Genomic DNA, 25553 nt, shown 5'->3' with positions numbered 1-25553 from the left:
GCTGCCCTGACCAATACCAGAGGCCCTGCAGCCATAGCTCCTCCTTGAGACTCCAAGAAGATTTGATTATCTTTTACAGTTGTTTGGCTCATAAACTAAAAGAAAGAAATCTGTGACCAACCTGTGGACTGGAATAAACCTCAACAAAAATGGTTGAACTGAGGGGGTTATAAGCAAACCACACCAGCCTACCACCTCTTACTGACAAACTGTTGAACAGAAGGGAGTTCAACCCTTATTTAGGAGTTGCTTTGAGAGCCAAACTGTGTGTGGAGGCCAGTCTGACTATCTCAGCCTCCCACACAAGCCTCTGACTCTTCCCCTCTCAGCAAGGGGACATTTAACATCCCAATAGTAAGAGTCCATGGGGCTGTTGATGCATCTTCATCAAACCAGGATTATTCATGTGCACTGGCGCAGTTTGTCATAGAGAGTGAAAAAGCTATAATCCAATTTGGAGGACATGGTCCTTGACCAGAATATGGTAGTCTGCCATATCCAATCAGGTGGGTGCTCCTGCCCTGGCTAGGTTAATTAGTGAGAGTGAGAGGGATGGAGTATGAGATTGACCAGCGAAAAATCTGGGGGCGAAAAATCTGGGGGCATTGTGGTGAAGAAAGGGCTGAATGAAAAGGCAAAACTCTCAATGTGCCATGTTTCTTCCCTCTTTTATGATAGCAAGCCTTGGATCATGACTAAAAGGATGAGATCCCAGAAACAAGCGGGGTTGATTTTCATTTGCAGGGTGGCTGGAAGAAATTAACGAGAGGTTTTCAAGATTCGTCTTGATGGGCAGAGGTCTGGGACAGAACCAGGACAGCAGTGCTTCTCAATTATTTTTTGCCAGGCCCCCCCTAGGAAAAATAAATTGTTTCGCCCCCCCCCACACACACACATTTATATGACAATATATTAAGTTAGTATCGATAAAAATTGTGTAAGTATACCTAAAATTGTATCTTTTAACATTAATAAAATAAAAAAAAGCCATATAAATCCACTTTCAAAAAATATTACATTCATTTTGCCACACAGAAACCCTGTTATAGTCTAAAACAGAAAAGAAGCTTGAAGTGCCTGAAATAAAGAAAAATCTGTCAGTCCTGATTTAAACTAGAAACATTTTGACCAACTGCACCATTTGATGCAGAGGAAAATTATTCAATCAATAAATAATTTTAAATGTAAATTGATCTGAAACTTTATCATAGCACTTTTTTTATTATTCATCCTCTCTTGTCTTACTCCTTTACACTTTTTTTATCTTTCTAGTTTGCACGAGAGCACAAGACATCAAAGCCAAATTCCTTGTACATGCACTGTACTTGGCCAATAAAGCTGATTCTGATTCAGATTAACACAGCAGTACCCATATATTTAACATTTTTAGTTTGAAGAAATAGTTTTAAAAAAAACAATGTGCTGATTTTTTTTCTAAATGATCAATTGTTTATTTATGATCTCAAAAAGTGCAGCTGTTTTACTGCATTACCTGCTGTCTTTATGTCAAATACTGACACCAACTAAACGACAGGCAGACAAAGAATAGATTTATGGAAACAAAGACGTCATCAAAATGTCTACAATGGTTCATAAAAAATGACATTATTAGCATGATCTGAGTAATCTAAAGGCACCGAAGATCCTGGTGTTGGACAATCCAGGCAGCGCTTGCAGCTCTCCTCGTGCGACAGTCCACCTGAGCCCACTACCCCTCCCCTCTCCTTCTCACACACGCAGCCGCGTGTGACAGGAGACAGAGCCGTGCAGCTCCAGGGATGGCAGTTCACAGGTTTCAGGCGTTTCAATACTCTGTGCTGTGACAGATAATAGTAAATCAATAGTGGCACAGATTTTTTTTCCAAGCACTGTCACCACTGCACCCCGTTAAATTTGCGGTCCGGACAATAGCCCGTATTACCTGTGCCTAAAACCGCCACTACTGTGCGCCCCCCTGGCATCGCGCCCCACTATTCAAGAAGCACTGCGTTAAAGGAATCATGTATGGCCCGGAAACGCCCCTGGCAGACCTGGAAGAATTTTCTGTCTAGAGGATCATCTCTGCTTAGGCTGCTGCAAACCAGATAAATGGAAGAAGATGGATAAATGGACACACTTAAAAATTAAGGAAGACTAAATCAGAAATTTATTGCTGATTAACCTCTGCACAGAGAGGGAAATTCTATTAAACAGCTTTTAAATGGCCACAGATTAGTCTGATCAGTAAACGGTCTGATGTTTTTAAGGGGAGAGTTACTGAACAAAATAAAATTAGGTTTGTTAAATTAATTAAATGAAATCTGATGGGCCAGAGAAAAGCTCAGACATTCATAAATGTTTCTTATTTAATAAAAAAAAAAAAACTACAGTTTTTGCTGTGATTATTCTCCTAGCATCCCACATGATGAAGATACCTGTCGAAAGCAGACACAGTGCTGATGGCCAGCAGCAGGTACAGCAGAGACTGGGCGGGGTAGGCCAGCGAGTGGTACTGCTGCAGCAGGTTGGCCAGTGTGGTCATCTGCTCACCTGCCAGCACGTACACAACAATAATGTTCCACACAGCGTAGCCCGCCAGGAAGCCGTGACAGAACAGACCGATGACCCTGCAGAGGAGAGGATCTGAGGATTGATATTTGTGTAACTCTTGTCACCTGGAAGTCTGCTCTTTACTACTTTTTATTTATTACCGTTTTAAATAATTAAAGCTTTATAAAAACAATTATCAGGGTGAAAGGAGTTTTACTAAGCTTTTGCTGCTCCTAAATTCTTACAATTTATGATAAAACTATCCAGCTGACTCTTGCTGAATTCAGTTGGATACTATTTTTAATTTCTAAGTTTTATGTTATTTTTTTTATTTGTAAGAAATCTTTCAGTTAATATATTTCTATAGTTAACATATGAGTACCAACAATTTTTCTACGGAAGTTTCCAAAGGACCATATTTAAAAAAAAAGATTCTTCTAAAACTCTGCTGGTTCAAAAATAACAAGAAGCCTTTAAAATGTATTTCCATAATTCAAACAAGCAAACAGTATTTACAATAATAAAAACAAATACATTATTCTTTAGATAAATCTTGTGTATATCTTTCAAATCTGGCAACATAACTAAAGAACATGTTTCTCTGTGATGAGCAGTTCAGCTGATTATTTGAGTTGTGTTCATTAACAGTTTTGTTTCTGCTAAAGCCAATCATTTGCAGTAATTAGTCTCACACGCAAAACCTTGATCACATTGCCTGTAGTGTTAGAAGAATAGACGGCATTCAAACAGGTTTGCCTAAGGTGAATGCTTGTTTTTGTGCATGTGTACCTAAAGCTGCTGTGAACTTTCAAAGCCACGTCTCTGGTGGTCCAGATGTGTCTGGGGTCCATGTAGTCATCTACAAGCTCTGAGTGCCGCAGCTGCTCCACACGGTCTGCATGGAAACGCCCTGCACACAAGGCAGCGCTGTTACCGTGAACTACAAGCTGAGTGTTTTTAATGCAGAAAATTACGGTGGCCCAGAAGGGTCACAACACAACACATTAACTTTACACACAACACATTAACTTTACACACAACACATTAACTTTACACACAACACATTAACTCACAACACATTAACTCACAACACAACACATTAACTCACAACACAATAACTCACAACACAACACATTAACTCATAACACAACACATTAATTCACAACACAACACAATAACTCACAACACAAAACATTAACTCACAACACAACACAATAACTCACAACACAACACATTAACTCACAACACAACACATTAATTCACAACACAACACAATAACTCACAACACAACACATTAACTCACAACACAACACAATAACTCACAACACATTAACTTACCTCACAACACTTTAACTCACAACGGAAGTAAAGCTGCAATGGAAGTGCTTTTATTTTTTTTATTTCCACTGGGCTGAGTGGCTAACTGCTTAACAGAAAGTAACGTCACAGTGAGCTGTTTTGTATGTTGCAATTGTTCAATTAAAAAAAAAAAAAATATTACATCGACATTTTTTTTGTTGTTGTTTGTTTTGATAAAACATGAAGAACAAATAAAAATTGAGCAAAAAAAAAATATTTTCTACAAGAGAAGCTAGCAGAAGCGTTGCCAGATTGGGCGGTTTTGGGTGTAAATTTGCGGTCAAAAATGCATAATTTCAGCGGTTTTAAGGTCGGTTCAGCGGGTTTTTTCCCACTCATGAATATATAATAGCGGCCTACATTAGGCCGTGTGGCTTTTGGAGTTCTACTGAAGCTCCGTGAACGGCAGAGCTTAATGGACCGGGCTCTATCATCTAACCTGTTGTTGGGGGAGTGCAACGCCCCGCCTCTTAGAAATTGTGTTCATTAAAGCCTGACAGTGCGATCTCTCCACATTTGTCGTGTCAAGTGTTGGGGACCGCGTGCGTGTGTGAGAGGAAGAGGGAGCGGAAGAAAGAGGAGCGCGTGCAGGGACTGGGAGGGTGTGTGGGTGGGTGGGGGGTGTTGGGGACCGAGTGAGTGTGAGAGGAGGGGGCTGAAGAACGGAGAGGAGTGGAGCACGTGCAGCGACAGAGAGGGGTGTGAGTGCAGCTCGGAGGAGTGTGCATTAACATTGTGTAGCTTCTCTTGTAGAAGAAACATGCTCCCTCCACAGCTCACTGTGACGTTAATTTCAGAATAAAAGCACTTCCATTGGAGCTTTACTTCCGTTGTGAGTTAATGTGTTGTGTTGTGAGTTAATGTGTTGTGTTGTGAGTTAATGTGTTGTGTTGTGAGTTATTGTGTTGTGTTGTGTTGTGAGTTAATGTGTTGTGTTGTGAGTTAATGTGTTGTGTTGTGAGTTATTGTGTTGTGTTGTGAGTTAATGTGTTGTGTTGTGAGTTAATTTGTTGTGTTGTGAGTTAATGTGTTGTGTTGTGAGTTAATGTGTTTTGTGTAAAGTTAATGTGTTGTGTGTAAAGTTAATGTGTTGTGTTGTGACCCTTCTGGGCCACTGTAGAAAATCCACTCACGATTCCTCTCCACAAAGACTTTTCCAAATGGCTGACTGTGTCCATGAGGGGCAGAAAACAGGGAATTTGGCGAGATAGGTGACTGGGATTCTGTAATAATGTCATCTTCTTCAGCTTCCAGGTCATGGCTGTGGTGTTCCGTGGCTTTTGCCTTCCTGAAAGACCATTGAAAAGTAAGGAGTTTAAGCCAAATGTGTAGTCAGCCACCAATTGTCCAAAGATGAGGGAGGCCTGTAATTTTCACCTTAGCTATACCTCAAGTATGAGAGAAAAAAAAACAACCACAAAATTCACATTGTCTGATTTTTACAGAATTTATTTGTAAATTATGGTGGAAAATAATTATCTGGTCAATAACAAAAGCTCAACTCAAAACTTTTTTATGTACCCTTTGTTACAATGACGGCAGTCAATTGTTTTCTGTGAGTCTTGACAAAGTTTTCACAAACTGTAGCCCATTCCTCCATTCAGATCTCCTCTAGAGCAGTGATGTTTTGGGGCAACACAGACTTTCAACTCCCTCCAAAGATTGGAGACAGTCCTGGAGACTGGCAAGGCCACTCTAGGACCTTGAAATGCTTTTTAGGAATAGGGTTGTGTATTGGCAAGAGTCTTGCGATATGATACGTATCCCGATATTCTACCGGAACACATTTTCTTTCTTTTAAAAAAATATGACTTAGAAAAACTGTACCGCAATTTTAATACGTCTTTCATGGTAATAAAATTGTAGAATTCAATCAATGACTGAATCAATGCAAGTCCAGGAATGATTGTCTGCTGCTACAGTCTTTGTTCTATACATTGGGGCAAAAAAGTATTTAGTCAGCCACCAATTGTGTTCTCCCACTTTAAAAGATGAGAGAGGCCTGTAATTTTCATCATAGGGATACGTCAACTATGAAAGACAAAATGAGGAAAAAAATGCAGAAAATGACATTGTCTAATTTTGAAATAATTTATTTGTAAACTATGGTGGAAAATAAGTATTTGGTCACCTACAAACAAGCAAGATTTCTGGCTCTCACAGACCTGTAACTTATTTTGTAAGAGGATCCTCTGTCCTCCACTCATTACCTGTATTAATGGCACCTGTTTGAACTAGTTATCTATCTAAAAGACACCTATCCACAACCTAAAACAGTCAAACTCCAAACTCCACTATGGCCAAGACCAAAAAGGATACCAGAAACCAAATTGTTGACCTGCACCAGGCTGGGAGGACTGAATCTGCAATAGGTAAGCAGCTTGGTGTGATGAAATCAACTGTGAGCAATTATTAAGAAATAGAAGACATACAAGTCCACTGATAATCTCTATCCATATGGAGCTCCCCACAAGTTCTGACCCCGTGGGATCAAAATGATCACAAGAACAGCAAAAATCCCAGAATGACACAGGGGACCTAGTGAATGACCTGCAGAGAGCTAGGACCAAAGTAACAAAGGCTACCATCAGTAACACACTACGCCACCAGGGACTCAAATCCTGCAGTGCCAGACGTGTTCCCCTGCTAAAGCCAGTAGATGGCTTCCAAAGTAGGGGTTTTAGAAAAAAAAATCGATTCAGGGATGTATTGTGATAGTTCATTTGGCGATACTTGTATCTATTCAAAATACTGTCAGGAGGATATTTATTTAATTATTTATGAGCGTCCTTCAGTGTCTGACTCTTGTTTTCCACTTCACCCTCTGACCGCTAGTTGGCAGCAGAGCACACGGAGCCTCTTTAAGCAGCTCTACACTTATGGAAGCGATTCTGTAGCATAATTAAAAATAAAAGTCAACATTGCTTAATGAAGCTTCTCCAGATCTTTTAGACGGTTTAGGAGCCTGAATGTTATTTAATAAAAAATAAAGGAGGGGGGGGGGGGGGGGGGGCACACAAATTTTTTCCAGAAACAACAAAGTGTGATGATGTGGCAGCATGACAGAATGAAGGAAAGTGCCTTAATGTGGCTAAGATACTTTGTTCACAGTCTGCACTGCAGCTCCTTTTTCTAAGACACGGAAGTAAGCTAGTAACGGTTATCGCCACAACGTTGCCCGTTTTTCAGAGCATTGTACACATCACTCTGATCTATCAGGTCACTAAACTAGAATCTATTGCTGGGAAGTTCTGCAGAACTTTGGCCCCGCTTTGCTGATAGGATTTTGGCCGATGCTAAGTGCATTAGCCTTTTAGCCACTGTGCAACTGCCGTGCATCACTCGAAAGTTTCGGTTCTGTACCATCAACAAAATAAAGGATGATGTAATTCCCAGCTATTTACATATTTATTTGAAGCTTGGCGCTGATTTTGCTGTTCGAGGACAGCTGGAGCCCCATCAACAGCTATAACAGATTTAACCATGCTAAACGTTTGCTGGTTGGACCAACACGCACTCAGCGTGAAGCTGCAGGAGTCTATCTTCTAAATGTGCTTTTATTACAGTTATAATTATTATTAAGGGCCTACTCGCTCATATTTTTTTTTAAAGGACTCGAAAGACGGGTTAGCATTAGGTTAATATGTGCTTTAAAAATTAGCCGTGGAGGTACTTAAAACTCTTGTTTTCAAACGCTTGTTTGTAGGTGACCAAATACTTACTTTCCACCATAATTTACAAATAAATTATTTTAAAATCAGACAATGTCATTTTCTGCATTTTTTTCCTCATTTTGTCTTTCATAGTTGACGTATCCCTATGATGAAAATTACAGACCTCTCTCATCTTTTAAAGTGGGAGAACACAATTGGTGGCTGACTAAATACTTTTTTGCCCCACTGTATAGAACAAAGACTGTAGCAGCAGACAATCATTCCTGGACTTGCATTGATTCAGTCATTGATGCTGATGTGATTCTAATGAGGTTTTGGATTGATAATACCACTTTATTTGACTAACAAAAACTTGGTGTAGAAATGTAAGCATATTAGTTAGCTCAACTCTTTTTGAAAGTTGAACTGGTAAAATTCAAAACTTAACCTGGTTTTGAGGTTTGGATTATGCAAGTAATTTGGAAAAGTAAATTGGAAAGTAATTGTGTTTGTAAAAATCACTGGCTGTTTAAAACAGCCATGTTTGCAGGCTTCAAGTGTGAAAACTGATGTGAATCAATCAAGTAATGAAGAAAAGAGGCATCAGAGAGCATGACAATCATCCTGAGTTTTATAGCCCTGTTTCTGAAGGACTGTCTTTGCTGATCCAAACCATCAAGTCAGAATCATGTAGGGTCGGCTCCTTCAGGTTTCCTCTGGTCTCTGACTCTAACTTTCAGACACTTTTTTAACAAATCAGGTAAATGAGGGGTTAGGTTTAGAAACTTTAAAATCTAGTTTCTGCTTTTTGTTTTTGCGCTGTGCTGCTTTTGGCTTTCACATGCCATGATGTCCTGCTCTCCCTGTAATAGTTTGAAGCTTAGTGCGAAGCAGCTGGGATGAGAATCGGCACATCCAAGTCCAAGTGTTTGAATCGGCTCCATGTTAGAAAGTTCTTTAGACCCCTTCTGCTCAGTTCTGTTCTCGGTCCTGCTGGTGACTGTGGTTTGAATTCCCGAGTAGATCGAAACATGAATTGACTTCAGGCACGCATTTACCTCTTCCTTTTTGTTTTTCTGGTGACAGCAACACTCGTTTCTTCCCCCTCCATCACTGCATCTGAGGTGTTACCATTTGGTAGCTCAGGTCGCTCTGCTTCCTGGCCTGATGTAACAGAAACAGTTTGGGAATCTTTTTGAATACAAAGTTTTGCTTGTGATGACTAAACACAGTGCAGCATCAAAATGAGTGTGATGGCTGCCTACGCTGCCACCCCATCAGGGCAGTAACCTCCTGCACCACACCTTACATATATCTGTTCACTTTATTTTTTGCATATACTTTTAGATTTCTTTTTCAAACATAACAAACACATTTGAACATAAAATTTATGTTCAAATTTATTTAACGCATTTCCGTTGACTTAATTATAATTTGCTTAATTAATTTGATGTTCTGCTTTGAGTTACCAGTGCTGAGGGAACCATTGTTGCTGCTGCTGCCATCTGCTGCTGGAACCATCAAGTCAGATCTGACGCAAGAATGCATGCCAGTCAGCAGAGGCCTTATATTCAGCAGGCAGCTTATTCGACTAAACCATCGGCCAGGGGACAATAAATTATGTGGTTTTGCTTTATTTTAGTTTCTATTTTGATCTTTATTTTCATTCATTTGTGTATGTTAATTTACCACAGGTTGGACATAAGTTTCATTTGTTTGCTGTATTTTGTCTTGACCTTATTAAGTTCCCCCTTGTGTGTCTTGCTCTGATCAGCCACTATATATGTTCCCTTGTGTTTTCAATTAGGTAGGTCAGTTTAAGTAAGTTTGTCTGTCTGTTCTGTTGTCCTCTGTTAAATTGTAAAGCTTGAGTTAATTTTGTTACTTTGACCTCATTTACATGTTTTGAAAAATAAATGTAAAATTTTTTGATAAAGTTGCTGTCCTTGTCTTCTACTGCTCGGTCCACCACAACAAGTGTTTATTAAAATGACAAGGAGGTGGGTCATCAAGGCCAGCAAGACCTTCTATGCTGACCTAAAACCATTTAGAAAAATACTTTTATTTGTGCTATTTTCCATAAATATATTAATTTTAAAGCAAATAAAAACCATTATTTACAGCAAGTTCTCTTCATACCATGCTATAACCACTTGGATCAGCTGCTTGCAGTGTTGTCCACTGTGGTGGAGATTTTATCCAGGCATCTTGTGTCAGGTTCCATGAAATCTGTTTGAGGTTCTTCAGAATCCACAAAGCAGGCTGCCATGTGTTGTCAGCAGCAGTGGCAGATAGTACAAACAGGCAAATATCGAGTCTATGAAACTAAGGCCAACTAAAAGGTCACATATCGGCTTTACAATGAGTGTGACGTGTGCATCCTGTGATTGGATAAGGATCATGACCCGTTTTCTTTAGAGATAAAAGTTTGAAAGAGTACGACACATATTTATGCTCCTGCCTGTTTGTCTGTGATTGTTTCTCCGTCCAGAGCATCTGCTCACTGCTGGTGGTTGTCATTAAAGGGTACATATCATGCTTTTCATAAGCCTTTTAGAGTAAACCATATCCATGTATATGAAAATATATTGTCTTTGTCAGACTAAAGAACGATTTTTTAAATGAAATATTTGTTGTCACAGCAAGTTTTCTTAATTGGAAGTAAGACACCTCAATCTCTTAGGGACCGCTTTTGGCTCCTTGCGGGAGCCGCCCATTTCACTTCGGCCTCGGCAACGTGTATGCATTTTGGCCACAAAAACAAACAATATCCGATCTTTTGCAAAGATTGATGAGTGTATTGTGGAGCCTCACAAAAGTGTTTTTCTCAGTGGAGAAAGTGGGTGAGTGTTAGCCTGGGGGCGGCGCTGACTCTTCCTGGAAGGGGCTGTTCCTCACTTTTAAATGTATGAATGTGAACGCATAGGCTAAATCTGAATTCTACCCTTCCCCTCCAATTGTAGGAGCATTTGGAGCTGTAATGGTGTCCAAACTTGTATTTTTAAGTGATAGCCGTAGTGACTAAAGGATAGGTATCCCTCAGCTGGGAGGGTGTTCAACGTCGCGCTTTGCTGTGGAAGTGAAACACATTTCTTCATGTGGGTGTGCTCTGGAGCACAGAATTTGACATGTACCAGTAAATGTAATCATGACATTGTTTTTTGCACAACTTTTCCGAATTATAAAACTGATGTTATGTATTTTCCGAGTACAGGCAGCTTTGCGCTAACATAGCTAATTGGTGACTATGGATTACGTCATGGAGTGGGAGTGATGTCCAACAATTAGAAGACACAATTTTTCCATAACTCTCCACTTGGAGGGCTAAATGCAGGGATAGGGAGGAGTCGTAGGGGAACAAGAAAAAAATTCTTGTTCCCCTACGACTCCTCCCTATCCCTGGCCCCAAATTCTTGTGGGCCCAAATGTTTTCCTGGATTTGGAGGGGCTGCTTATAGAGAGCAGATTTCAAGAGGAATACTCAAATGTATGAACAGATCAAAATACTGTTTTGGGTTTATTTTGTGAGGAATGAACATTGTAATACACTTAAAAGCCCAAAAAGTAGATTTTGCGTGATGTAAACCCTTTTAAACTAACAAAAACAACAACAAAACAGATCCACAGGCACAGCTATAAGTATTAGCCTAAAGTATCAACAGAAAGACTGAAGAGGAATCATTGATAAATTATTTGGCAGAACTCCATATTTTTACTGAGATAAGACGGGAGGAGGAATTTTATTTACAAAGAAGAAACTTCTGTAGAGGACAGATCTGCTGGTGAATGAAAAGATTGGACTTTTTGTTTTTAATATTGCAATGACTCAGGTCACAGCAACGCAAGCAGTGGATGAGGTGCATTATGGGGGAGTTAACATTTTCCATCATTTCATTTTTGGAGTTTTTGTTTGTCAGGTTTGCTCATTTTTGGTTTCAAAAATGGTTTAATATTGTTGATGCAAGTGAGGATGTTGCAGTGAGCTCACGGTGCCACACACCTCAACAGGTTGCAGTCATAGACTGTTGACTGAGCAACAAAAGTTGTTTAAGTCTGCAGTGCCACAATATGTTCAGGACTGTGTTCCTGTGTGATTGTGAAGGGAATGTTGATTTAAAGCTTGTGAGGCGTATTTAGGATTCTCAGGGAAATGTTTGGGTGAAGAAATGGTATTTGTAACGACATGGGCTGCGTCTTCCCCTCAAATAATCTCCTGAACCAGAAGAGATGGTCTGTTGTAAAGGCTCTTGTTGTTTTCCATATTGCTTTGCTGATTGTTTAGCTAAAATAGATCCTAAATGAAAGGTTTGTGCAGTTCAAGAAATCAGCAAAGTCCTCAGCACCTATTGTTGAGGTCTTCTTCCTTTTCTTCTTCTTCTGTGGTGCTGGCTCCTGCAAATCTGGGGTCAAAGGGTCTCTGCTGTCAGAGTTGCTCCTGTTTGTGATGTTCTCCACCTCCACCTCCAAAGCAACTAAAACAACAGAGAAAAATCCAGTCCGGACCAGAACAGATGGTACTGTGGCTCCTCAGAGCCTGCTGGCTCACCTTCTCTTTGCTCCTCTCCTTCGCTGATCTCCTTTTTCACCTTCTTCTTTTTGCTTTTTACAGTTGGCATGGCAGCGTTCTTTCGTGAGCTGAAAAGAAACCCCATAACAGTTTGCACATGCATAAAGTCAACAACGGAGATCTCTGACTGTTCAATGATCCTCTGAAAGGGATTTAGGTCACCAAATTAATGTTTAATGGGGATTTTAAAGTAATCAGGTGATGCCTGTTAGAGATAAAAGGATTAGTCTGAACTCTAAGTACAGATGGTTGAGCAAAGTTGCAGGGAACATGCCACCATTTGTTTGCACTCCTAAATCAATATAACTCAGTTTTTGCAAAAATGTCTGAAAACTTTAACTGATGAGACAGCTTGGTTTTCAAAAGTCTTTTTCTGGAACCATTGTGTCTATGAAGCTTTGAATGTGTTAAATATTAAATACCTAAACTGGGTTAAACGTGAATACCTCAATTTTTAATTATTTTTTATATTTGTTTAAGTAGAAAAGAGGAGTTTTTGAGTTTGTTAAACACACTAAGGCTAAATCTCTGCCAAACATGGAAGAGCTCAATATTGTATTATTAGGGATGACAATTAAAGAAGAAAACACAAACAGAAATATTTAAAAAGTGAATTTTCACAAACGTTTTTTGCTGTTCTTTTAAGCTCATCAGCAAATGTTTGACAGTAAATGTTTTTTAAATAAGCGCAAATCTATTTCCTATTAAACAATAACAAGAGTTCTGCTTGCTGGCCAGAAGCAGAGCACACCCAGGAAAAACTTTATTGCATCTCCTATACAACTTTAAATCAAAGAAAACGTTCTGTTTAAAAATGATAAAAAGTTAATTCTTCCTGTAGAATGATGACCCTTTAAAACAAGAATGTTAGAATCTGATTTGTAGTGCGGTTGTGATTCTGTCTGCAATGACCTGAGCCACACACCTGAATGGGCTGCTTTGCATCAACCAGCAAAGTTAAAAAAGAACAGACTCAGAAACAACAATACCCAGCAGATTGATGTTACTCCACTAAACTCCGCTTTTGTTCCGGTCCCTAGTGTCAGCCACAGTCAAATGAATTTGTAACAACAGTAAAAATAGCTATAATGAGTTCTGATAACAGTCCCAAAAGGAGATTACGTGTCAAATTCCAATCATTAAAAAAAGTTTTTTGCAAGTAATCTGTCTGTTCTTACCGGAGTCTTTGCTCCGATGCACAGATGGTCCTCCTGGGTGTCTGATCCTATGAAGCTTGGTTAAAGTCTCAGGCTGAGTATCAGTCCCACAACTCCTCTCCTTCTTTTCTTTTAGGTTTCTTTTTTTAATCCCAATGCTTCCTTGAAAGTTACTCCAGGACTATAAAAAGCTTAAACTGTGAAAACCAGTGAGGCAGAAGAGGTGGGAACTGTGCAGCTTTGAGACTTCTGTGGGGCTTTCAGAGTGACAGCTGGAGCTCAGCTGAGCTGTCAAAGCCTCCAGGAGCTCCGTGATTGGTTCACTGAATGACGACCACAGAAGTTTGTCAGAGAAAACATTACCCATATAAATTAAAAAAGATTTTTTGGAATAAAAGCACAAATCACATGGGCCAACATTTTTACGACAAAATAAAGGGTATCACATGAGAAACAGAAACTCAGAAGTGTTCCAATATTTTGGCATAAAATTAGCACATTTCCAGTCTTGTTCCTGCGACAGATCTTTAAGAAGTTGATTGAGGGGCAACAAATGATAGAAAAACTAAATTTCTGTCTTAATTTTAAACCTAGCAGCTATTAGTTGTAACTGAAATGACAACTGTAGCATGATCAGCACAAATCTGAAATGTCTTAAAGAGATCTAGTTAAATTTTTCTAATATAGTTTCATTCATCTTTTAATCTGTTTTCCCTTTTGGGGTCACTGGATTGCCGGAGCCTATCCTGGCCACTTGCAGGTAAAGGCAGGGGACACCCTGGACATGTCGCCAGTTTGTTGCAGGGCCAAAATTCACACCTATAGACAATTTAGAGTAACCGATATATAAAAGCATGTTTTTGGATGATGGGAGGAAGCCAAAGTCCCTGGAAAAACCCCACACATGCATGGGGAGAACATGCAAACTCCTATGTAAACTGCTCCGTGGGTCATTTGGTACCGGGCCGCACAGAAAAAATAAGATAACTTACATGACTTCCGTTTTATTTATTTCGGAATCTGACAGATGTTTTTTTTTTGAAAAATTGCCCGATTCTCTATTACATCCGTCTATGTTACTCTCTGGACGCAGGCCAATTCGCTCATCTCGGTCACGCGATAAGATACCGCTAAAATAAAACCCAGGAACTAGCAAAATAAAAAAATAAAAAAAACGTCTTTGGAAAGTTTCTTTGCCAAGTGGAAAAGGCCCAGCCAGGAGACAGAAGAGGGAGATTCCCTCGAACCATTCAGCATTGTGGTGAGTTGGATTTTCCATGCACTTATTTTGAAGGCATGTTTAAATGTTATAATAATAGCGACCAGGGAGTGTTGCGGGCAGAGAGGACGTTGCTCATGTCATAATTCGTGTTTATTGTTATCTTGAGAAAATACCACAGTCATATTATTTTGTTGTACTGTAGTGTCGGTCACGTGCACGTTTGGTCTCCTTTCGGAGCTACGCAGGCTGCAGGGGTTACTGTCGGAGCTGGCATCACAGGGAATTAAATCAATCCCCTTTGCCTGCTTTGGTCAAAGTAGGGTTGAAGACAGGTGTTTCTTTTTGCCTACGGGTCCTTTCATCTTATGTTAATCATGTTGTTTCACCCTTAGTTATTTCTTCCTGTTGTGTTTACTTCTTTTTAGCACCATAAGTGTGGGAAGGGGAGAGGATGATGACACCTGTGCGATGTACAATGTTTAGTGTGTCAAAAATAAAAGTGCAGAGTATGTCTTATCACGCCTTTATTGCAGCGTTGCTGCAGCGTGTGTCCGCCACATATAACATACCGATCCGTGAGAATTTTGCCAGACATCAAACCGGTCCATGGTGCAATAAAGGTTGGGGACCACTGATTTAAAATAAATTAATTATTGGTGCATTTTGACTTCCCATGAGTCTTAGGGCCCTTCAGCCTTCAGTCCCTAAGACTCATGGAAAGAGGGGAATCTTGGGTGTAAAACCATGAGCAGAAGTGAGGTCCATGCTGTTTGGGTGTTTTTGGGCATGTTCAAATAAATGGCGCCACAGAGCCTGTTTCGTCATCTTCACTACTGTGAAACAACAATTCCCCCCCCCCCCTTTGCTCTCTCTTGTTCTCTGAAGCTGCTCTGTCCTTTTTTCTGCCTCTCTCAACCAAAAGTCAGTAGACTCAAATCCTGCTTTCTCCATTTTCTTCTGATATTTTTCTTAATCCCATCCTGCAATGCAATTATTCTCTGAGTGTTTAACCTTCCATTAAATCCATAGTCTTTTATCCAAATGCTCGATTTTTGTAGGATCCTGACTTTCCACATACTTCCAATCCTTGCTCTGCAAACTTTCTAATGGACTTTCCTTTGTGCTAGTTCAAAAACACAAGCTGCAAATTCAGCGATTTGCATAACACAACAACAGCAAAACACACAGCAAATACAACAATTTGCACGACACAAAAACAACAAAACACACAGCAAATACAGCTATTTGCACAACACAAAAACAAGAAAACACACATCAAATACAGCTATTAGCTAAAATCACATTAACACACACACACTCTATACTTTACTTATTTATAAATGCCAGCTTTTTAATTATCTTTAATTCTTACAGCTCAAAGTTATAGTACTGGGATTTTTATTTCATATCTATAAATACATACATGTATTATGTTATTTCACACGGGATTTCGAGGACCCCGCCGTCCTTGTCTGATAGTGTCTAGAATTCTCAGGGCTTTTACCCTTTTTTTCTTTAAACACGGAATTTAACGGACTCCGCCGTCCAACTAAATAGTACGGGATTTCAAGGACCCCGCCGTCCGTACTTACGGAATTTCACAGGACTCCGCCGTCCTTTCCATTGTCTTTCTCCTTCGGTATACCGTCAACCTTTCGGACTCCAGCCAACGGGATGGGCACCAGTTCCAACAAAGGTTTGACTCACTTAGGAGTCAGCTGTGGCCACAGTCTCCTGGGGCCCACCACGCTCGCTGAAATCCTCAGGTATGTTGGTATGCGGCTCGAATGGACCAAATTAATGTTGGGTTAAAACAACCTGCAACATCATAACAATTCAAAAAGGAAAGAAAGACAAACAGACTCAGGTACCTTTTATAAGGAGAATGAACAGTGAATAATACCCAGCAACAATCTCTCTCCGCTCTGGCGTATATTCCTGTCGCCTTCCCTTTTATCAAGTTTGTCGGGTTTCCCTAATGTAATATGCACTGAGCTCTAAGGAGGGGGAACAAGAAGGCATATCTGCAGCACGATTAGAAAACATAAATTACGACATGTCTATCTTTTGCAGCCTTCTCACATCATCTTCGGACCTCCAAAGCCTATTCACATGGATAAACTAACACAGAGCGTCCTTTGATTCATTGTAGACACAGCTAACACAGGTTCCCAGGAGAATGCTGGAAAGACGCAAAGATAATCGTTTGCTCCCAAGGGTGTCACCTCCACCTTCCTGTGAAACAGAATTGGACACAGACACTTCTGCAAACCTGATTATATCACCTATATTTAGCTAGGTGATGCATAAAAAAGCAAATATGACATAACTTATATACATTATTCCAACACATACTCAGAGTAAGCAAGTTCAGGTGGATATCAGCCAGAGTTCAGGGTTAAAGTCAGGGTAGTTTAAACATGCTTTCTGGAATACCCCCCAGGTATAGTGTGTCTATTTGTAAACATTCTCTCTGTATTTCAAACTAGTCAGGGCATCACAATTTTTTATTTCATCAAAATGATACCTTACACAAATATTCTCTGGTCAGAAATTTAGCACACGCTGTTTTCCAAAATATTTTTTTTCACAAATGTGTTTTCTTTTGATCACGGCACTGCTGGCTGTAATAGTTAGGACTGTGTTGGTTATAACTAATAGCAATCTCCTAAATATGTGTGTATGTTTTGACTTAAATGTGTTATTTTAAAATCAATTTGGAGAAAGATGAAAACTGAGTGTGGTACTTGGATGATTGTCAATATTTATAATTTTTGAAAAAAAAACCAACAATATTGTTTTCAAGGACATGGGAGGAGTTAATTAGAAATTTACCTCTGAGTTTTGGGCGGGACTGTTGTCGCAGAGTAAGCCTGCCCCTACTTCCCAACTTCTATCTGTTTACCTGCAGTCCCGCCAGCTTACAGCCCCTCACACCCCCAGCTTAACATTATCAGTGCAACAAAACTGGTGACCAATATTGTAGCTATCCAGCTGTAGATTTCATAGATCCAGATTCCAGCTCAGATGAGGAAAAACAAAAACGTGCAGAGCAGGGAACTTGTTGCCCGCCATTGTAAGTTTTATGACACAGCTACAACTTTTGTCATTTCCTGATTCACCATGGTCTGAATTAGGCCTGCACAATATACCGCAAATTTATCGTTATCGCAATATCCAGCTCTGCAATATGCATATCGCAAAAGACGGCGAATATCGCAATAAATCGCAAACCCAAAATGTGTTAAAACAATCTTCTAGCAGCTTGAAGCATTTAACACATCAAATAAATCCCTTTATGCTTTGACCAATCAGATGGACGCCTTCCCATTGTTGACCAATCAGATGGAGGCCTATTATGTTAACCCTGGTCCTGAAGAGCCTCAACCCTGCCTGTTTTCCAGCTCTCCTTAACCAGCTTGCTGTTGATTGGCTGACTCAAGTGATTTCACATCCTGATTGACTGAACACACCTGATTTTGGTTATCATTATCGAGCAGTCTAGGGAGAATTGGAAAACAGACAGGGTTGAGGCTCTTGAGGACCAGGGTTAGCCACCCTGACGTTTGTCCCCCATGTCGATGAGGGTCATTTGGAGTATAATTTTTAAACTGTTGCAATGAAATGGGAATGATGTTTTTGTTTATTTTTCTATTTGTTTATTTACCGCAAATTTATCGTTATCGCAATATTGATCACTAATATCGCATATCGCAAGTTTTCCTCATATCGTGCAGCCCTAGTCTGAATAAAGAAATGCTCAGAAATGAAAAGTTTAAGATTAACTTATTTATAAATGTCCTCCAAAATGAGAAAAATGCTACAAGAACATGTTAAAAAGACTAAAAACACAATTTTCATCAGAATGGGTCTTTAAAGGTTTGGTACTGTTTTTAAATGGTTTTAATTTGCATGGATGTTTACTAATTTAACCTGTGCTCGTCTGAAAACATGCTTCACAGGTTAACTGGCATCTTTAATTTGCTTTAAGTGTGAGTGTCTGATTGTGTGACACTGCAAAAGACTGGTGACCAGGTCAGGATGTACCCCGCCTTCACCCAACAGTAACTGGTACAGACTCCAGTAACCCTGTGACCCTGCCAAGAATTCAGTTGGATCTGACGATGGATGGATGGGTTTATTAATTTAATAATTTGGTAACAACAGCCATCTTTGGTGTAAACAAGTATGCTGCTCTTCAATAAGCCCATAATCTCTGAAGAGGGAATTATCTTTAAAAATGGATTGTATATGAATAGATTTCTATTGTAGCAGAATCGAAAAATAATAAATGCATGGTGTTTCACTGCAGACCCCTGAGGCCAGTTTTGTCTGTGTAATGTTGCAGGTATTTTCCATGTGGTGTGGTCCAAGAGTTTAATAGGTCAATACAAATAAATCCATGGCACAGCAGAAACCAGGTCACATGCAGGAAAAAAATCCAATTAGATCAAGACAGAGACTTACACTGGACACATGAGAAAGTGAAAACACTCAGCTACAAAAGAAAATAGAGGAACAACTTTTTTGTTAAGAAAATGTTATAATACATTTCCACATTCAAATCATATTGTATCAACACTAGTCAAGGCTAATCCATTTCAACTGATTGCAAGAGAATAACAATCATGTGTTATGTTTTGTTGTACTAACAACCAATCTGTAGGGTGATACGGGGGGAGATGTTAATCCTTCAGATTAGTCTCTGAGCTGCAGCTGGTCTGTCGAGGATTACCCCTGAAGAACAGAGCGGTCAACACAAAGTATTCACACCAAGTGTCGTGTCTCAATGACTGAAGTGTATGCACTTGAGTGTGTGAATGTGTGTAAGTGTGTGTGCTGGAGTGTGTGCATGTGTGTTTGTATCTCGAACTCAGATCTTTGAGGAAGTGCCTCATCACATCAATAGCAGTATTACCGGGTACTGGTGTTTTTTGTCATTGTCAAATAAATTAATCAGAAGCGTCAACCTACTGAAAACATTAGCGCTGTATACTAAACTAATCTTTAATATTTTATTTGTTGTCAATCATATCTTCCATGAATAAACCTTTCTGTCTTCATCTCATCCAGCACGGCTAATGTTGGCTATTATCCCTACATTCATCCCTGCTTATTGTGCTCTGTAATGTGTCTGTAATCTTCTGCTGGGAATGCATGAGCTGAAAGCAGTCTTGTTACAGACTGTGTGACAGGCAGTAGAAAAACGTGTTTATTTTTTCAGTTAGGCAGTCATCAAAGCCTTTTTTTTTATACATTTCCAATCTGGAGAATAGGCTTCATACTGCCTGTGGACACCATGATTGTTTTAGGCTGACTGCAGCTCAGCTTTTCTTAGAAGTAGAAAATCTTGAACTGCTTTTGCAGTGAACAGCCAGTCTCCTTGAGCAAAACAGCCTCCCTGCTTTCTGCTCTGTTGTTTTTCAGTCTAACACAATGATAAAACTCAGATAAAACAGCTTTCTTTGGCTCATTTTTGTAGTTATGTGGATTCTTAAGGTTCAGGAGTAAAAACATCCTGGTGTCATTTGTAGTATTTACATTTTTAATTAGCACTTCTGTTTTTTTTCTTTTTAAACACAAATGTTTAAAAAGTGAAAAAAGCCCTCTTGTCTCTAACTGATGATTGATGAGCCAAAACAGCTAAAGTTCTATCTTTTTCCATCCAAATAAGTTTTTTATGTGTGTTAGTTCAGCAACTAACCAATGATCATTTGTTATTGAAAACTCATCTCCACATTCTATGCACAGATTTTCAAATCGCTCGTAAAATGATTGTAATAGAAATCAAAATGTAAAACTCAGACTGCTGGGATTTTTCTGGCTCCATAAACCTTCACTGTCTTTCAGTATTTCAACAGCTTCAGCTCAACAGTTACTGCATGTCCTGTCCACAGGAAAACACATGTTTAGTTGTATAGCCTATGGTTAGAATTATCTATTGTTACAAATACAGTACAGACCAAAAGTTTGGACACACCTTCTAATTCAAATGGATGGGAAGGTCTGTCCAAACTACAGTCTGTACTGTAGATGTTTTGCATTTGAATGGGAACTAAACAATAACAGCAAAGCCCCAAAACTGTTAGAAACAATTAAAAATCTTTCATCTTAACTAAAAGGTATTTATTTAAAATTTCAGATCAAAAGTTTAAAATGTGGGGAACCTTATAAGACAGAAAGTTATTATTACACATTGAAGACATTCTGAAAGCATGCAGTTCTGCTTCTCAGCCTCTAGGTGTCAGTGTAGTCTTTTTTTTAAACTGTTCTCAAACCAGCAGACATTTTATTGTTCCGGTGTAACATTTTGTGTGTACAGTGTGAGATAATGGGGTGTGGGGGGTGGATTTCAGGGTTTCTGTTTCTCCTTGGATTAGGTCAAAAATCTGCTGACTGAGGTGCTAATAGACCCACCAGATTGTCTCAGTTTATCTGTTTACCAGCTCAAATCAAGATCTCAGCAGCCGATTGTGTATAGGTGAACAGGTGAAACTTCAAACACAGCTCAGTCGGTTGCTAAGCAACCATCATGCATAATTCTTTTATGTTGAGGTCATGCAGCTTTAAGATGCTAGATTACTGCATCTGCATGAAGCTGCGCCAACTCTATTAAGTAATGTGTAATAACAATTGAAAGGTTGAAAACATGTATCCAGGTCTGGTGAGGAGGCAACAAGACAGAAGTGAAGGGGGCTTAAAAAACACGTATCCTAATTATAAAAAGCAACAACAAATAGCTGGCTAGAAAATCCAAGAGGGCTTAAAAAAATCCAACTATAAATCTTAGAAACAAAAACAACCAATAGGAAGACGAATTGAGATAAATATATGTGTGAGCAAGCGAAAGGAATACAGGAAATATAAAATATAAAATAAATGAATCCTCAAAATTTCAAAATATTCTGCATTTAGAGATCCAAAAGAATTGAAAGAGAGAAATCAGCTTCTCACTCATGGAGTTGCAGTCACACGTGAGCACAACTTAGATTTGAGCTGTGGCCTTTGTTATGTGTTACAACTGTCATTATGTTGGCAACCACAAAGATGCGCCTGTGTGTGTTTAAGGAACTGTTCAGCAAGAGAATGAGTGTACTGAAGCTGTGGAGCACGAATAAAAACGTACTGAGCTTCCAAGTCTGCCTTATGTTTAATTTGAGCAGCACTAAAGGCCACCAACACGACAGCCTTTTGTTTTTCCCTACAGAGATAATATCACTTACTTTTTGTTCCCTTCTGCTATTCGGTGTATGTAAAAGGCTGACTGCTGTCATATTACAGTATAATAAACCAGGGTTTGGTTACAAGTGAACCAAAAAAATCATGTCTTGTCATTCTAGCACTTAAAAAAGGGGCTTCTTCCCCATCGATGAAAATAGAGGCAAATAGTTCTAAAATGAAAAATAAACCATTGAAATCAACTCTATCCTATAAGCCAAGTCAAGTCTTGAAGTGCCACTCCAATCATATTTTAATTTATTTTCAAATTGTTTTTTTGGTCTTTTATTATGATTATGCAGTTCTTAGCCAAAATGTAAAAATCCTGAGCCGTTACTTGCAGCAGGAGTTCATTACAAATTCATCCAAGAGTTGTGGGCGGGACTGTTGGCGCAGAGTAAGCTTACCCTCATTTCAGATCAGCCCTTTGTTTACACTCCTGCTAGCTTACAGCCCCTCACAACCCCAAGCTAACATTAGCAGTGCAACAAAAATGGCAGCATTCAGCCGTACAGTTTGGATCCAGATTCAAGCTCAAACGAGGAAAACAAAAACGTTCATGGATCTATTTGTCTGCAAAAAGATGTATCAGAAAGGAGCGGAGCAAGGAGCTGGTGGCCTGCTTATTGTTGATTTTACATGTCAACTACATGCTTTTTTTTACATATTATTTTTATGTATTTAGGGTTCATAGTGATTTGGATAAAGAAATACACATAAACACAGTTTTAATCTGAATTTTCTTCAATTATGTACATCAGCATGAGAAAAACACTACAAGAACACCAAAAACAATATTGTAATTGGAGTGGGTCGTTAAGGCTGCATTTACACTGCAGGTCTTGATGCCCATATCCGATTTTCTGACTATATCCGATTTTTTTGACGACCCGCTTACATCATCTTTTAAAAGTGACCCGTATCCGATTTTTACATTTACACTATACAATGCTAAAACTATCAAACGTAGATGTTCTGAGGACTACGTAGCAGCATTTCCGCCTTCCGCAAACCTCTTTCGGACTTTTGTGATGGCGGTTGTCATGGAGGCAACTCAGCGACGGAAGGAGGCGTTGCCTTGGCCGCTCCAGAGGGGAGTGGAAAAAGGAGGGCTGGTCGGCTCTCTCTGAGTTGTGAATGAGGAAGGGTGTGCAGACGTTGTGCTGTACTAACAGTTTGATCCAAGTGTTGAACCTTTCCTGCGCGATGATTTCTGTTTTCCGACCGTGGTCAGAAACGCACGGGAGATATTCTCCAGGGCCGAAGGCGGATTCTCCTTCGGGGTTCACTTTCCCGTTCGAAACCCTCAGCCTCCAGAGTGGGTTAAGAAAGACTCCAAAACTTTTGGGGGAGACACCTTATTTTTAATTTACGGTTCTCCGACACTCCTCCCCCCCTCTCCTCACACACACACACACACACACACACACACACAGCACGCGCGGTCCCTATCATACACGCTATCACTCCGCAACACAAGCAAAGAAATAAACGGCTTCTAGCCAGTTCCATAGCAACGGTGTCCAGCTTGATTAGTTACCGTTTGCGGGACCGGACCGGAAATAACAGCGGTTTCCGACTATGGTCTGAAGCCTGAGGATGAAAGGTAACACGCTGACAGCAAAATCAGCACACAAAAGCACCTTAATAAGTCATGAGATCTCAGTTGGTGGTGTCCTGAGTTGACGTCACTGACGTACGACTTGTATTTACTGGGGAATATTTGTCTGGAATTTGTCTGCTTACAGAACACACGCAAATGCACGTATCCGATTCGTTTCCGATTTATTTCCACATATGAGTGAGGCCTGCATCCGATCTGAGAAAATCGGAATGCGCTTTTGTCCTGCTTACACGTTCACCGTTCAAATCCGATCTGTGCCGCATGAGAGGAAAAAAATTGGAATTGGGTCACTTGAACCATGCAGTGTAAATGCGGCCTAAGTCAATGAAGTCAAGTCTAGAGTCAAGTCTCTCTGCGTGAGTCAAGTTTGAGTCTCAAGTCCAAGTCCCTAGGAACCAAGGAACAAACATAAAATATATGTAAGTCATCTTAATTTTCAAAATGTAACACATTTTTAATGACCCAGTGTTGCTAACAACTGCTCAATTGACTGCTCAGAGATGTCCAGACTTCTCATCTTACAGTCTTCTTCAAAAGCGTGCAGAACATTATGGAGTGTGATTGCTTGTTTTGATGCTTTCTTTCTTACTTGAACACCCTCACACATAAAACAATTTCACACTGAAGGTTTTAAACAGTGCTGCCTGCCAGGTGTAATGACGAGACACGAGAGCTGTGGTGGAGATGAAGGAACATCTCGACAGCGCATTCGACAAAAGCAACACAAAGAGCTGTGGCTAATTACAGCTGCCGTCAACAGGCTTCGTTTAAGATGCAATACAATTAATGAAGGCTTTCCTCCTCGCTATTGAGCTTCAGACATTATTTATAGATCAGCAGAAAACATGCACACTCCCACATCAGCAAGCTGTTAGCTTGGAATGGAGACAACTGGATTCAGTGCAAATTTTCCGGCTGTTGAGAAAAACAACATCGTGGCTAAATAAGAACCTAACATGTCTGCTAGATAATGTTCTAGTTTGAAATGTGTGAGTGTGGATATAAGTACAGACAGACACACAGATGGATGGATGATCTTGGGCCACATGCATCACCGCCTAAATTTGCTTATGTAAGGATAAGAGAACCATAATCTAACTTTGTTAAAAGTGTGATACATGTAACCATCTTACAGTGTTTAAAATAATTTTGTTCAAGTTGTTTTTGGATAAAATCTCTTCATGTCCTCGAGGTTGATACACTCTGTGGATTCTCGAGATATCTATATATATTTTTTGTAACTAGAAAATAAAACAACATAAACCAACCTTTTAATTATGGCTTCAGGGCCTGACAGACTTAGGTTTTCCAGACATAGAAAACTCCTTTACAGTAAATGAGATGTCCTTCTAATGTTCAGACATTCATCGCTCCATCTTCCTTCTTGGTCCAACACAGGTTCACAGAGGTTAGTTAAGCTGATCCCAACTACTTTAAGAAGACCCTGGACGGGTGTCCAGTCCATCCCGGGACTGGACAAGACCATAGAGAACTCACTAGTAGACCAGGCTAAGCACCATTAGGGGCAACAAACTGGCAATGAATGCTGGAGCTGGATCTCCTTAAGAAGGGTGGTGATAGATAAGATGAGTGTCCACAGCTGGTCTCAATCGGAAGGCAGAGCAGAGAGGGGAGTGGGAAGAGAGACTGCCAGGGGCACCTTGACAGTCACTCTTGCCCGGTGAGCCCGGTGAAAGTCCTTAATGAGGGACGGATCTAAGATGAGAGAACGGGAGATCCAGAAGTGTTCCTCAAGACCGGAACCCTCCCAGTCCACCAGGAACTGGAGACCTCGACATCGGCGCCAAACATTCAACAGCCGGCTAACAGTGAAAGCCGGGGCGTCGTTGATGATATTGGTGGACGGAGGGGAAGCGGACGGCGGTCACAGAGAACTTTCCTGGACAGGCTTAATCTGGGAAACGTGGAAGGACAGATGTACCTTGAGGACCGCATGTTACCGAAGGCGGACACAGGGGGCGTTGATGATCCTCTCAATGACGTATGGACCGTTGAAATGGGGAGACAGTTTGCGGGAAGTGGTCTGAATGGGGATGTTCCGTGATGAGAGACAAACCCTTTGACCAGGCTGTTCAAGTGGGTCCCACCCCCCTGTAGCGATCAGCAATACGGCAGTTGCTCTCCTTGGTGTGCAGGAGAACAACCCTGGTCTGATGCCAGATGCGCTGGCATCTTTGCAGATGGTGTTGGACTGAGGGCACTG

The 25553-nt window shown here is 40.2% G+C and overlaps 1 protein-coding gene across 2 annotated transcripts in view; it reads right to left on the bottom strand.

Moving 5' to 3' along the window:
- Positions 1-25553, bottom strand: part of LOC101162254 (transmembrane protein 237A) — a 42463-nt gene that overhangs the window by 1085 nt on the left and 15825 nt on the right. The window contains exons 1-7 of one of the 2 annotated variants that reach the window (XM_011489517.4): positions 13287-16305; positions 12088-12176; positions 11885-12013; positions 8600-8705; positions 5022-5176; positions 3319-3439; positions 2415-2606 (exon numbers count right to left, since the gene is read on the bottom strand). In XM_011489517.4, the coding sequence (XP_011487819.1) occupies positions 2415-2606; positions 3319-3439; positions 5022-5176; positions 8600-8705; positions 11885-12013; positions 12088-12157 (773 nt within the window). In that variant the 5' untranslated portion in view covers positions 12158-12176; positions 13287-16305. Of the gene's footprint in view, positions 1-2414; positions 2607-3318; positions 3440-5021; positions 5177-8599; positions 8706-11884; positions 12014-12087; positions 12177-13286; positions 16306-25553 lie in introns of those variants that run through there. The other variant, XM_078939643.1, reaches the window with a different exon arrangement.

This window comes from Oryzias latipes, chromosome 21 (genome assembly GCF_053564925.1).
Source record: "Oryzias latipes strain Hd-rR chromosome 21, Olatipes_Hd-rR_3.1".
Classification (NCBI taxonomy): Eukaryota; Metazoa; Chordata; class Actinopteri; order Beloniformes; family Adrianichthyidae; genus Oryzias; species Oryzias latipes.
The sequence above is the reverse complement of the archived record's forward strand: the minus strand, read 5'-3'. Positions and strand labels throughout refer to the sequence as shown.